The sequence below is a fragment of the Cherax quadricarinatus genome, chromosome 51 (genome assembly GCF_038502225.1).
Source record: "Cherax quadricarinatus isolate ZL_2023a chromosome 51, ASM3850222v1, whole genome shotgun sequence".
Lineage (NCBI taxonomy): Eukaryota > Metazoa > Arthropoda > Malacostraca > Decapoda > Parastacidae > Cherax > Cherax quadricarinatus.
The window spans coordinates 29,889,885-29,905,563 of NC_091342.1; the positions used below are offsets into that span (position 1 = coordinate 29,889,885).

At 41.7% G+C, this 15,679-nt stretch overlaps 1 protein-coding gene across 1 annotated transcript in view; it reads right to left on the reverse strand.

The window, feature by feature from the left end:
- ATP8B (ATPase phospholipid transporting 8B) overlaps positions 1-15,679 on the reverse strand; it is a gene marked incomplete in the record, with an annotated part of 560,409 nt that overhangs the window by 224,949 nt on the left and 319,781 nt on the right. Inside the window, 1 exon segment of the mRNA XM_070095976.1 lies at positions 1,095-1,213. Within this exon segment, the coding sequence (XP_069952077.1) occupies positions 1,095-1,213 (119 nt within the window).

Sequence of the window (15,679 nt, forward strand, 5' to 3'; positions counted from 1 at the left end):
CAGAAACAAAATCTAGGCCATAAGTGAAGCCCTGGACCACTTATGTGCCTCTAATATTTTGACTACTACCCACAGCATGGGTACGTGGGGCACAACAAAGATATTAAACTAAGTGAAACTATTATTAATATGCCATTAAGCACCACTGACTAAATATCAACTTGCTCTTACAACTACAGTATGTATATTGCTTTTATTACACTGATTAAACTATAACATTCAATTATCCCACGTTTACAACTGAGAGACTTAACTAGCAGCCTGGACCCCCACTGACAGTTGTTTCGTCAATATAGTCACCACTGAGAGACCTAACTAGCACCCAGGACCATCAATGACAGTTTCAACTTCAATTTAAGTCTCATCTTGATTACTCCCAGCAACCACCAACATTAAGTAATATTAATCTACTAATGATATCAACCCCAATACTTTTACTTTGGTAATTAACTATTGTTTAAGTGATGAATGCACAGCTTAAACTAGCCTTACAATTTATATTTTATAATTGAGATAGGTAAGTTTATTCAAGTACATACAGTTACTTACATTATCATACATAGTAGCATATGTGTAGAGAACCTAGGATAACCCAAAAGAGTCAAAGTGACTTATTTCCACTGGGGATATGGCATCTGTGCATTAGCAAAGTATGAGGGTAGTCTGGGAGGCCTGTTAGACTAGAGTCCTGGAGGTGCAATATACAATAGTTGCACTCTGATGAAGGCTGGATATATTGCATTTCTGAGGGTCATTCGAACTGGCATATCCATGCACTTCTCCCAAGACAGTTATTAAATAATATGAGTGATGGTGAATGCATTTTCATCCTTGCATCATCCAATCTTGGTGGGTGATAGAGTGATAAACAAAACAAAGAAGCAATAGCAAAATGGTTGTGGAAGGGATGCACATGTAGTACTGGTAGTAGCATCCAACAGCAACAACCTGGTTGATCAGGCCCTGATGCACCACGTGGCCTGGTTCTAGACCAGGCCACAGGGGCGTTGACCCCCAAAACCCTCTCCAGGTATAGATTTTTTTGCTTCAAGGCCCATTTTTACGTGAAATACAAATATATATAATCAAATTACCCATCAAGCTCTGAAGTTTCAATATAACAGAGGCCATTTGGTTCTGACGTAGAAAGCAGCAGTACGTCAGCAGCTACAAACTGGTCATTCTCCATACGGATCACATCGCCAACCACCACCTGCAAAATGATATAATGTATGACTTACCACACGACAATATTGAAAAAAATGTGGAAAAAAGTCAACAAATGATGCTGAAGAATGCAAATATAATTATACTGTGGGAATTTAAGCTATAAGAACAGACTGGGTAGCTCACTGAGTTGGAAGTGAAAGGAAACTATTAACAAAATTCTCAATCTGAAAAAAAAAAAAGACTTTTCTAACACACCAGAAAAGTAAATTAGAAACTTAGAGAGAGAAGACACCTAACAATTATCCTAGACATGATGCAGTATTTACAAAAGAAAAAAAATGCCCAAACTTGAGTCCTGGAAGTGGTAGGTATAGTGAACCCTAAATGATGGGTGAGGATAGTAGGTATAGTGAACCCTAAATGATGGGTGAGGATGGTGGGTAAAGTGAACCCTAAATGATGGGTGAGGATGGCAGGTATAGTGAACCCTAAATGATGGGTGAGGATGGTAGGTGTGATGAACCCTAAATGATGGGAGACGATAGTTGGTATAGTGAACCCTAAATGATGGGTGAGGATCGTAGGTATAGTGAACCCTGGTATAAACCTTGGTAATAAATACCGACAAGTTGGTTTAGAAAGACACGTAAGCAAACACTATGACATATTTATTAGAAAACGTTTCGGTCCAGGGACCTTGATCAAGGTCCCAGGACCGAAACGTTTTCTAATAAATATGTCATAGTGCTTGCTTACGTGTCTTTCTAAACCATAGTGAACCCTAAAGGATGGGTAAGGATGGTAGGTATAGTGAACCCTAAATGATGGGTGAGGATGGTATGTATAGTAAACCCTAAATGATGGGTGAGGATGGTATGTATAGTAAACCCTAAATGATGGGTGAGGATGGAAGGTATGATGAACCCTAAATGATGGGTGAGGATAGTACGTATAGTGAACCCTAAATGATGGATGAGGATGGTAGGAATAGTGAACCCTAAATGATGCGTGAGGATGGTAGGTCTAGTGAACCCTAAATGATGGGTGAGGAAGGTAGGTATAGAGAACCCTAAATGATGGGTGAGGATGGTAGGTATAGTGAACCCTAAATGATGGGTGAGGATGGTAGGAATAGTGAACCCTAAATGATGCGTGAGGATGGTAGGTCTAGTGAACCCTAAATGATGGGTGAGGAAGGTAGGTATAGAGAACCCTAAATGATGGGTGAGGATGGTAGGTATAGTGAACCCTAAATGATGGGTGAGGATGGTAGGTATAGTGAACCATAAATGATGGGTGAGGATGGTAGGTATAGTGAACCCTAAATGATGGGTGAGGATGGTAGGTATAGTGAACCCTAAATGATGGGTGAGGATGGTAGGTATAGTGAACCCTAAATGATGGGTGAGGATGGTAGGTATAGTGAACCCTAAATGATGGGTGAGGATGGGAGGTATAGTGAACCGTAAATGATGAGTGATGATGGTAGGTATAGAGAAGCCTAAATGATGGGTGAGGACGGTAGGTATAGAGAAGCCTAAATGATGGGTGAGGATGGTAGGTATGATGAACCCTAAATGATGGGTGACGATGATAGGTATAGTGAACCCTAAATGATGGGTGAGGATGGTAGGTATGACGAACCCTAAATGATAGGTGAGGATGGTAGGTATAGTGAACCCTAAATGATAGGTGAGGATGGTAGGTATAGAGAAGCCTAAATGATGGGTGAGGATGGTAGGTATAGAGAAGCCTAAATGATGGGTGAGGATGGTAGGTATAGAGAACCCTAAATGATGGGTGAGGATGATAGGTATAGTGAACCCTAAATGATAGGTGAGGATGGTAGGTATAGAGAACCCTAAATGATGGGTGAGGATGGTAGGTATAGAGAAGCCTAAATGATGGGTGAGGATGGTAGGTATAGAGAACCCTAAATGACGGGTAATGATGGTAGGTATAGTGAACCCTAAATGATGGGTGAGGATGGTAGGTATAGAGAAGCCTAAATGATGGGTGAGGATGGCAGGTATAGAGAAGCCTAAATGATGGGTGAGGATGGTAGGTATAGAGAACCCTAAATGATGGGTGAGGATGATAGGTATAGTGAACCCTAAATGATGGGTGAGGATGGTAGGTATGATGAACTCTAAATGATGGGTGAGGATGGTAGGTACAGTGAACCCTAAATGATGGGTGAGGATGGTGGGTATAGTGAACCCTAAATGATGGGTGAGGATGGTGGGTATAGTGAACCCTAAATGATGGGTGAGGATGGTAGGTATAGTGAACCCTAAATGATAGGTGAGGATGGTGGGTATAGAGAACCTTAAATGATGGGTGAGGATGGTAGGTATAATGAACCCTAAATGATGGGTGAGAATGGTAAGTAAAGAGAACCCAAAATGATGGGTGAGGATGGTAGGTATAGTGAACCCTAAATGATGGGTGAGGATGGTAGGTATTGAGAACCCTACATGAAGGGTAAGCATGGTAGGTATAGAGAACCCTAAATGATGGGTGAGGATGGTAGGTATAGAGAACCCTAAATGATGGGTGAGGATGGTAGATATAGAAAACCCTAAATGATGGGTGAGGACGGTAGGTATAGTGAACCCTAAATGATGGGTGAAGATGGTAGGTATAGAGAACCCTAAATGATGGGTAAAGATGGTAGGTATTGAGAACCCTAAATGATGGGTGAGGATGGTAGGAATTGAGAACCCGAACTGATGGGTGAGGATGGTAGGTATAGAGAACCCTAAATGATGGGTGAGGATGGTAGGTAAAGAGAACCTTAAATGATGGGTAAAGATGGTAGGTATAGTGAACCGTAAATGATGGGTGAGGATAGTAGGTATAGTGAGCCCTAAATGATGGGTGAGGATGGTAGGTATAGTGAACCGTAAATGATGGGTGAGGATAGGTATAGTGAACCCTAAATGATGGGTGAGGATGGTAAGTATAGTGAACCCTAAATGATGGGTGAGGATAGTAGGTATAGTGAACCCTAAATGGTGGGTGAGGATGGTAGGTATAGTGAACCCTAAATGGTGGGTGAGGATGGTAGGTACAGTGAACCCTAAATGATGGGTGATGGTATGTATAGTGAACCCTAAATGATGGGTGAGGATGGTAGGTATAGTGAACCGTAAATGATGGGTGAGGATAATAGGTATAGTGAACACTAGATGATGGGTGAGGATGGTAGGTATAGAGAACCCTAAATGATGGGTGAGGTTGGTAGGTATAGTGAACCCTAAATGATGGGTGAGGATGGTAGGTATAGAGACCCCTAAATAATGGGTGAGGATAGTAGGTATAGAGAACCCTAAATGATGGGTGAGGATGGTAGGTATAGTGAACCCTAAATGATGGGTGAGGATGGTGGGTATAGTGAACCCTAAATGATGGGTGAGGATGGTGGGTATAGTGAACCCTAAATGATGGGTGAGGATGGTAGGTATAGTGAACCCTAAATGATAGGTGAGGATGGTGGGTATAGAGAACCTTAAATGATGGGTGAGGATGGTAGGTATAATGAACCCTAAATGATGGGTGAGAATGGTAAGTAAAGAGAACCCAAAATGATGGGTGAGGATGGTAGGTATAGTGAACCCTAAATGATGGGTGAGGATGGTAGGTATAGAGAACCCTAAATGATGGGTGAGGATGGTAGATATAGAAAACCCTAAATGATGGGTGAGGACGGTAGGTATAGTGAACCCTAAATGATCGGTGAAGATGGTAGGTATAGAGAACCCTAAATGATGGGTAAAGATGGTAGGTATTGAGAACCCTAAATGATGGATGAGGATGGTAGGTATAGAGAACCCTAAATAATGGGTGAGGATGGTAGGTAAAGAGAACCTTAAATGATGGGTAAAGATGGTAGGTGTAGTGAACTCCGAATGATGGGTGAGGATGGTAGGTATAGTGAACCGTAAATGATGGGTGAGGATAGTAGGTATAGTGAACCCTAAATGATGGGTGAGGATAGTAGGTATAGTGAGCCCTAAATGATGGGTGAGGATGGTAGGTATAGTGAACCGTAAATGATGGGTGAGGATAGGTATAGTGAACCCTAAATGATGGGTGAGGATGGTAAGTATAGTGAACCCTAAATGATGGGTGAGGATAGTAGGTATAGTGAACCCTAAATGGTGGGTGAGGATGGTAGGTATAGTGAACCCTAAATGGTGGGTGAGGATGGTAGGTACAGTGAACCCTAAATGATGGGTGATGGTATGTATAGTGAACCCTAAATGATGGGTGAGGATGGTAGGTATAGTGAACCGTAAATGATGGGTGAGGATAATAGGTATAGTGAACACTAGATGATGGGTGAGGATGGTAGGTATAGTGAACCCTAAATGGTGGGTGAGGATGGTAGGTATAGTGAACCGTAAATGATGGGTGAGGATAGTAGGTATAGTGAACCGTAAATGATGGGTGAGGATAGTAGGTATAGTGAACCCTAAATGATGGGTGAGGACAGTAGGTATAGTGAACCCTAAATGATGGGTGAAGATGGTAGGTATATTGAACCCTAAATGATGGGTGAGGACAGTAGGTATAGTGAACCCTAAATGATGGGTGATAGTAGGTATAGTGAACCCTAAATGATGCGTAAAGATGGTAGGTATAGTGAACCCTAAATGATGGGTGAGGATGGTAGGTATAGTGAACCGTAAATGATGGGTGAGGATAGTAGGTATAGTGAACCCTAAATGATGGGTGAGGACAGTAGGTATAGTGAACCCTAAATGATGGGTGAAGATGGTAGGTATATTGAACCCTAAATGATGGGTGAGGACAGTAGGTATAGTGAACCCTAAATGATGGGTGAGGATAGTAGGTATAGTGAATCCTAAATGATGGGTGAGGATGGTAGGTATATTAAACCTTAAATGATGGGTGAGGATAGTAGGTATAGAGAACCCTAAATGATGGGTGAGGATAGTAGGTATAGTGAACCCTAAATGATGGGTGAGGACAGTAGTTATAGTGAACCCTAAATGGGTGAAGATGGTAGGTAAAGTGAACCCTAAATGATGGGTGAGGACAGTAGGTATAGTGAACCCTAAATGATGGGTGAGGACAGTAGGTATAGTGAACCCTAAATGATGGGTGAGGATGGTAGGTATATTAAACCCTAAATGATGGGTAAAGATGGTAGGTATAGTGAACCCTAAATGATGGGTGAGGATAGTAGGTATAGAGAACCCTAAATGATGGGTGAGGATGGTAGGTATAGTGAATGCTAAATGATGGGTGAGGATAGTAGATATAGTGAACCCTAAATGATGGGTAAAGATGGTAGGTATAGTGAACTCTAAATGATGGGTGAGGATGGTAGGTATAGTGAACCGTAAATGATGGATGTGGATGGTAGGTATAGTGAACCCTAAATGATGGGTAAAGATGGTAGGTATAGTGAACCCTAAATGATGGGTGAGGATAGGTATAGTGAACCCTAAATGATGGGTGAAGATGGTAGGTATAGTGAACCCTAAATGATGGGAGAGGATGGTAGGTATAGAGAACCCTAAATGATGGGTGAGGATGGTAGGTTTAGAGAACCCTAAATGATGGGTGAGGATGGTAGGTTTAGAGAACCCTAAATGATGGGTGAGGATGGTAGGTATAGTGAACGCTAAATGATGGGTGAGGATAGTAGGTATAGTGAACCCTAAATGATGGGTAAGGGAGAAAAAGTTAGCATATGAGAAGTTTTTACAAAGTAGAAGTGATGCAAGGAGGGAAGAGTATATGGAGAAAAAGAGAGAAGTTAAGAGAGTGGTGAAGCAATGTAAAAAGAGAGCAAATGAGAGAGTGGGTGAGATGTTATCAACAAATTTTGTTGAAAATAAGAAAAAGTTTTGGAGTGAGATTAACAAGTTAAGAAAGCCTAGAGAACAAATGGATTTGTCAGTTAAAAATAGGAGAGGAGAGTTATTAAATGGAGAGGTAGAGGTATTGGGAAGATGGAAGGAATATTTTGAGGAATTGTTAAATGTTGATGAAGATAGGGAAGCTGTGATTTCGTGTATAGGGCAAGGAGGAATAACATCTTGTAGGAGTGAGGAAGAGCCAGTTGTGAGTGTGGGGGAAGTTCGTGAGGCAGTAGGTAAAATGAAAGGGGGTAAGGCAGCCGGGATTGATGGGATAAAGATAGAAATGTTAAAAGCAGGTGGGGATATAGTTTTGGAGTGGTTGGTGCAATTATTTAATAAATGTATGGAAGAGGGTAAAGATGGTAGGTATAGTGAACCCTAAATGATGGGCGAGGATGGTAGGTATAGTGAACCGTAAATGATGGGTGAGGATAGGTATAGTGAACCTATATGGGTGAGGATGGTAGGTATAGTGAACCCTAAATGGGTGAGGATGGTATAGTGAACCCTGTAGTGTAAAGCACCCTTCTGGCAAGACAGTGATGGAGTGAATGATGGTGAAAGTTTTTCTTTTTCGGGCCACCCTGCCTTGGTGGGAATCGGCCGGTGTGATAATAATAAAAATAAAATAAATGATGGGTGAGGATAGTAGGTATAGAGAACTCTAAATGATGGGTGAGGATATTAGGTATAGTGAACGCTAAATGATGGGTGAGGATAGTAGGTATAGTGAACCCTAAATGATGGGTAAAGATGGTAGGTATAGTGAACCCTAAATGATGGGTGAGGATGGTAGGTATAGTGAACCGTAAATGACGGGTGAGGATAGTAGGTATAGTGAACCTATATGGGTGAGGATGATAGGTATAGTGAACCCTAAATAATGGGTGAGGATTGTATAGTGAACCCTAAATGATGGGTGAGGATACTAAGTATAGTGAATCCTAAATGATGGGTGAGGATGGTAGGTATAGTGAACCCTAAATGATGGGTGAGGATAGTAGGTATAGAGAACCCTAAATGATGGGTGAGGATGGTAGGTATGGTGAACCCTAAATGATGGGTGAGGATAGTAGGTATAGTGAACCCTAAATGATGGGTGAGGATGGTAGGTATAGTGAACTCTAAATGATGGGTGAGGATGGTAGGTATAGAGAACCCTAAATGATGGGTGAGGATGGTAGGTATAGTGAATGCTAAATGATGGGTGAGGATAGTAGGTATAGTGAACCCTAAATGATGGGTAAGGATGGTAGGTATAGTGAACCTTAAATGATGGGTGAGGATGGTAGGTATAGTGAACCCTAAATGATGGGTAAAGATGGTAGGTATAGTGAACCCTAAATGATGGGTGAGGATAGTATGTATAGAGAACCCTAAATGATGGGTGAGGATGGTAGGTATAGTGAACGCTAAATGATGGGTGAGGATAGTAGGTATAGTGAACCCTAAATGATGGGTAAGGATGGTAGGTATAGTGAACCCTAAATGATGGGTGAAGATGGTAGGTATAGTGAACCGTAAATGATGGGTGAAGATGGTAGGTATAGTGAACCCTAAATGATGGGTGAAGATGGTAGGTATAGTGAACCCTAAATGATGGGTGAGGATAGTAGGTATAGAGAATTCTAAATGATGGGTGAGGATGGTAGGTATAGTGAACGCTAAATGATGGGTGAGGATAGTAGGTATAGTGAACCCTAAATGATGGGTAAAGGTGGTAGGTATAGTGAACCCTAAATGATGGGTGAGGATGGTAGGTATAGTGAACCGTAAATGATGGGTGAGGATAGTAGGTATAGTGAACCTATATGGGTGAGGATGATAGGTATAGTGAACCCTAAATAATGGGTGAGGATGGTATAGTGAACCCTAAATGATGGGTGAGGATACTAAGTATAGTGAATCCTAAATGATGGGTGAGGATGGTAGGTATAGTGAACCCTAAATGATGGCTGAGGATGGTAGGTATAGTGAACCCTAAATGATGGGTGAGGATGGTAGGTATAGTGAACCCTAAATGATGGGTAAGGATAGTAGGTATAGTAAACCCTAAATGATGGGTGAGGATAGTAGGTATAGTGAACCCTAAATGATGGGTGAGGATGGTAGGTATATTAAACCCCAAATGATGGGTAAAGATGGTAGGTATAGTGAACCCTAAATGATGGGTGAGGATAGTAGGTATAGAGAACCCTAAATGATGGGTGAGGATAGTAGGTATAGAGAACCCTAAATGATTGGTGAGGATAGTAGGTACAGTGAACCCTAAATGATGGGTGAGGATAGTAGGTATAGTGAACCCTAAATGATGGGTGAGGATGGTAAGTATATTAAACCCCAAATGATGGGTAAAGATGGTAGGTATAGTGAACCCTAAATGATGGGTGAGGATAGTAGGTATAGAGAACCCTAAATGATGGGTGAGGATGGTAGGTATAGTGAACCCTAAATGATGGGTGAGGATGGTAGGTATAGTGAACCCTAAATGATGGGTGAGGATAGTAGGTATAGTGAACCCTAAATGATGGGTGAGGATAGTAGGTATAGTGAACCCTAAATGATGGGTGAAGATGGTAGGTATAGTGAACCCTAAATGATGGGTGAAGATGGTGCTGTACGAGGCCACTTCAACTGTCATACTCCTGAAGGAAGGTTCCTTGACGCTGTTGAGGGGCACTTGATCTAGGGAGTTGGATCTGTGCACCAGTTCCCTGAATTAAACCTGAATACCTTCCATCCTCCCCCCCCCCCCGCCACAAGCGCTGCATAATCCTACGGGTTCAGCGTTTCCCCCTTGATTATAATAATAATAGTTCAACTGTCATGTCTACAAAATTCTAGCACAACAGCTATTGAATAACCGTTATATTTTTTTTTGTGTGTGTATGTCACCCTACCTTAGTGACCTTCGTGACCTTAGTGACCTTAGTGACCTTAGTGAGAGATAATGACGTAATAAAATTCCCCAGTACTGGATCATGTATTTGTTAATGTTCAAAGTGACCAAGTACTACAGTACTAAACTATTATAATCAAGGGGAAGCTCTAAACCCGTAGGATTATGCAGCGTCTGGGGGAAGGAATGCGGAAGGTATTCCAGCTTAATTCGGGGAACTGGAGCACAGATCCAATTCCCTAGATCAAGAGCCCCTCAACAGCGTCAAGGAACCTTCCTTGAGGGGCACAGTACTAAAAATATTTTATGTAACAATCTATGACTTACACAACGAAAAATACAAAAATTTTAAGAATTAACTACAAAAAGAGGAAATTATTATTTGGAAAAAAATAATTTAGAAAATTTGTAAAGAGAAAAATTAAAATGAAAATGGTATATATATTAAAAGGTGGGTTATAATGAGTCTGCACTTTGGTGAGGATGCTGTTATCCAGTGAATTATCAAGAGATCATAAAGTCTGTGGACTTCCAGACCCTCAAGAAAGGTTCCTTGATGCTGGTGAAGGGCTCTTGATCTAGGGTGTCACGTAGCTCGGTAGCGCACTCAGTTTACGCACCAAAGTCCGTCGTTCGATCCCCGGTACGGGTGGAAACATTCACTGCTGTCACTGTTCACCTAGCAGCAGGTAGGTACCTGGGTGTTAGTCGACTGGTGTGGGTCGCATCCTGGGGACAAAATTAACCTAATTTGTCAGAAATGCTCTGCATAACCAGGGGCTTTCTATATAGTATGTCATTGATGTCAGCTATGGTCTGTTTAAGTTGTATCATGTACTTATATAAATAAAGATTATTAATATTATTATAAGGAACTGGATTCGTATCAAACCTGCACACGAAAATCACTCCCTATGAAAGCAAAAGACTCGGCAGGAGATGCAACATTCCCCCATTGAAAAGCAGGGGCGCCACGAGTACACTGAGACAACACAATAAGTGTCCGGGGCCCAAGACTGTTCAATTGCCTCCCAGCATACATAAGGGGGATTACCAATAGACTCCTGGCTGTCTTCAAAAAGGCACTGGACAGGCACCTATAGTTAGTACCTAACCAACCGGGCTGCGGTTCGTACGTCAGCTTGTGCGCGGCCAGCAGTAACAGCCTGGTTGATCAGACCCTGATCCACCATGAGGCCTGTCTCAGACCGAGACGCTGGGGCATTGAACCCTGAAACCCTCTCCAGGTAAACTGAACTCCATGAAGAAAGATTCCTTGATACTGGGGAGGGGTTCTTGATCTAATGAAATGAACCCCACAGGGGAGGTTCCTTAATGTTGGTGAGGGGCCCTTGATCTAAGGAACTGAACTTCCTGAAAAGATGCTCCTTAATTTTGGTAAGGAGCTCTTGATCAAAGGAATTGAACCCCCGCTGCAATCCACCGAGAGGAACTTAAATGTCTTCCATTTTCCCAGGCGTTGTATGACCCCGACAGGTCATAGTAGGTAAGTTAGGGGTGCCAGGGTTAATGATAATGGGGGACCTTTATTGAACTTTGTATAGAAAGAAGTTTGATAACAGGTAATACATATTTTAAGAAAAAAATATAAACAAGTATACGAGATATGATACAGGGCATAATGAGAGCAGTTTGTTGTTGTACGTACTGGGGGATAAAAGATCTACATGATGTTCGAGGGGCAACAGATGTACAAGATCATTTTTCAGTTGTAGCTACAATGAGTGTAAAAGGTAGAGGAAGTACAAGGAGAATGGTATCAAAGTAAGAAAGGTGAAGGTTTATAAAGTAAAGGCCTGGTGGCTAAAGCTCCCGCTTCACACACACAGGGCCCGGGTTCGAATCCCGACGGGTGGAAATATATGGACGCGTTTCCTTACACCTGTTGTCCTGTTCACCTAGCAGCACATGTGAGACACATTTGTGATGGATGTTGTAACAAGAAGGCTGCAGGCAGCAGAGCTGTTGTGTCTGTGGGCAATTTGTGGTGTGAATATGTGGAAAATTCGTAGCTTGGATATTAGAAGGTATAGGGTTTATAATAGTATTATCCATAGAGGTGAACAGGGGTTGTTGAGGTGATTTGAACATTCAGAGAGGATGAAGCAAAACAGAAAGAATTGGAGGGTGTACAAATCTGTAGTGGAAGGGAGGAAGGGTAGAGGTCATTCTAGGAAAAGTTGGAGCGAAAGAATAAAGGAGATTTTGAGTGTGAAGGACTTAGACTTCCAGCAACCATTCGTGAGCATGTTAGATAGAAGAGTGGAGGCAAACAGTTATTACTACTTGATGTGCTGTTGGAGTGTGAGCAAAGTAACATTTACGAAGGGAAGCAGGAAAACTGGTTAGCCAGACTTGAGTCCTGGAGGTGGGAAGTACAGTGCGCGCACTCTGAAGGTGTGGAAATATGTTGCAGTTTTTGAACTACAGTATCAGCACACCTTTGGCAAGACAGCAATAGAGTGAGTGATGAAAATAATTCTTCTTTTTCGGGTCACTCTTCCTTGGCGGGAAACGGCAGATGTATTAAAAATAATAATCACAATATTAATAATAATCGCACTAATAATAATTATAACAACACATTTATTTCTCCGAGCCAAACAATACAGTAGACATACATGAATTAATACAAAAGTAGACACAAAAGAAAGCCACTAACCATACAATGTTCTTTGAAGATAATCGGTGGCATACCAAGCCACAGAAGCAACAATAAAGGAGAAATACTCGCAACTTTACATTCCAGACTGAGAGTTCGACCATCATGATCACGAACCCCAGGAATCTGACACTTAAGAGCACGGAGAAACAATGGCCAAAAAAACGAGAATGTATGTCTGTATATGCATGTATGTGTGTGTGTGTGTGTGTGTGTGTGTGTGTGTGTATACGTATATATATATATATATATATATATATATATATATATATATATATATATATATATATATATATATATATATATATATATATATATATATATATATATATATATATATATATTCAACAAGTCGGCAGTCTCGCACCGAGGCTGGGTGGCCCAAAAAGAAAGAAATCCCCAAAAAGAAAACACTCTCATCATTCAACACTTTAACCTCGCTCATGCATCATCACTGTTTCTACAAAGGCACCCAGATACAATAGTTTAAAAGCATATATAGAGATATATAACATATCCCTCCAAACTGCCAATATCCCGAACACCTCCTTTAAAGTGCAGGCATTGTACTTCCCATTTCCAGGACTCAAGTCCGGATATATAAAAATAACCGGCTTCCCTGAATCCCTTCACTAAATATTACCCTGCTCACACTCCAATAGCTCGTCAGGTCCCATAAACCATTCATCTCCATTCACTTCTATCTAACACACTCACGCACACTTGCTTGAAGTCCAAACCCCTCGCCCACAACACCTCCTTTACCCCCTTCCTCCAACCTTTTCGAGGACGACCCCTACCCCGCCTTCCTTCCTCTACAGATTTATACGCTGTCCATGTCATTCTACTTTGATTCATTCTCTCTAAATGACCAAACCACCTCAACAAACCCTCTTCAGCCCTCTGACTAATACTTTTATTAACTCGACACCTCCTAATTTCCACACTCCGAATTTTCTGCATAATATTTACACCACACATTGCCCTTAAACAGGATATCTCCAATGCCTCCAGCTGCCGCCTCGCTGCAGCATTTACAACCCAAGCTTCACACCCATATAAAAGTGTTGGTACTACTATATATTCATACATTTCCTTCTTTGCCTCCATAGATAACGTTTTTTGTCTCCACATATACCTCAACGCACCACTTAGCTTTTTTCCTTCATCAATTCTATGGTTAACCTCATCCTTCATACATCCATCCGCTGACACGTCAACTCTCAAATAGCTGAAAACATTCACTTCTTCCATACTCCTACTCTCCAAAGTGATATCTAATTTTTCTTCATCTAAATCATTTGATACTCTCATCACCTTACTCTTATCTATGTTCACTTTCAACTTTCTACCTTTACACACACTCCCAAACTCATCCACTAACCTTTGCAACTTTTCTGTAGAATCTCCCATAAGCACAGTATCATTTGCAAAAAGTAACTGTGTAAACTCCCATTTTGTATTTAATTCCCCATAGTTTAATCCCACACCTCTCCCGAACACCCTAGCATTTACTTCTTTTACAACCCCATCTATAAATATATTAAACAACCATGGTGACATTACACATCCCTGTCTAAGACCTACTTTTACTGGGAAGTAGTCTCCCTCTCTTCTACACACACTAACCTGAGCCTCACTATCCTCATAAAAACTCTTTACAGCATTTAGTAACTTACCACCTATTCCATATACTTGCAACATCTGCCACATTGCTCCTCTATCCACACTATCATATGCCTTTTCTAAATCCATAAATGCAATAAAAACTTCCCTACCTTTATCTAAATACTGTTCACATATATGCTTCAATGTAAACACTTGATCTACACATCCCCTACCCACTCTGAAACCTCCTTGCTCATCCGCAATCCTATATATATATATATATATATCTATATATATATATATATATATATATATATATATATATATATATATATATATATATATATATATATATATATCTATATATATATATATATATATATATATATATTTATTTATTTCAACAAGTCGGCCGTCTCCCACCGAGGCAGGGTGACCCAAAGAGAAAGAAAATCCCCAAAAAGAAAATACTTTCATCATTCAACACTTTCACTTTACTCACATATAATCACTGTTTTTGCAGAGGTGCCCAGAATACAACAGTTTAGAAATATATACGTATAAAGATACGCAACATATCTCTCCGAACTGCTAATATCCCAAACCCAACCTTTAGAGTGCAGGCATTGTACTTCCCATTTCCAGGACTCAAGTCCGGCTATATAATATATATATATATATATATATATATATATATATATATATATATATATATATATATATATATATATATACACACGTGTGTGTGTGTGTGTGTGTGTGTGTGTGTGTGTGTGTATGTGTGTGTATGTGTGTGTGTGTGTGTGTGTGTGTGTGTGTGTGTGTGGTGTGCGTGTGTGTGGTGTGCGTGTGTGTGGTGTGCGTGTGTGGTGTGCGTGTGTGTGGTGTGCGTGTGTGTGGTGTGCGTGTGTGTGGTGTGCGTGTGTGTGGTGTGCGTGTGTGTGGTGTGCGTGTGTGTGGTGTGCGTGTGTGTGGTGTGCGTGTGTGTGGTGTGCGTGTGTGTGGTGTGCGTGTGTGTGGTGTGCGTGTGTGTGGTGTGCGTGTGTGTGGTGTGCGTGTGTGTGGTGTGCGTGTGTGTGGTGTGCGTGTGTGTGGTGTGCGTGTGTGGGGTGTGTGGGGTGGGGTGTGTGGGGTGTGGTGTGCGTGTGTGGGGTGTGTGTGCGCGTGTGTGTGGAGTGTGTGCGTGTGTGGGGTGTGTGCGTGTGTGGGGTGTGTGCGTGTGTGGGGTGTGTGCGTGTGTGGGGTGTGTGCGTGTGTGGAGTGTGTGCGTGAGTGGGGTGTGTGCGTGTGTGGGGTGTGTGCGTGTGTGGGGTGTGTGAGTGTGCGGGGTGTGTGCGTGTGTGGGGTGTGTGGGGTGTGTGCGTGTGTGGGGTGTGTGCGGTGTGTGCGTGTGGGGTGTGTGGGTGTGTGCATGTGTGGGGT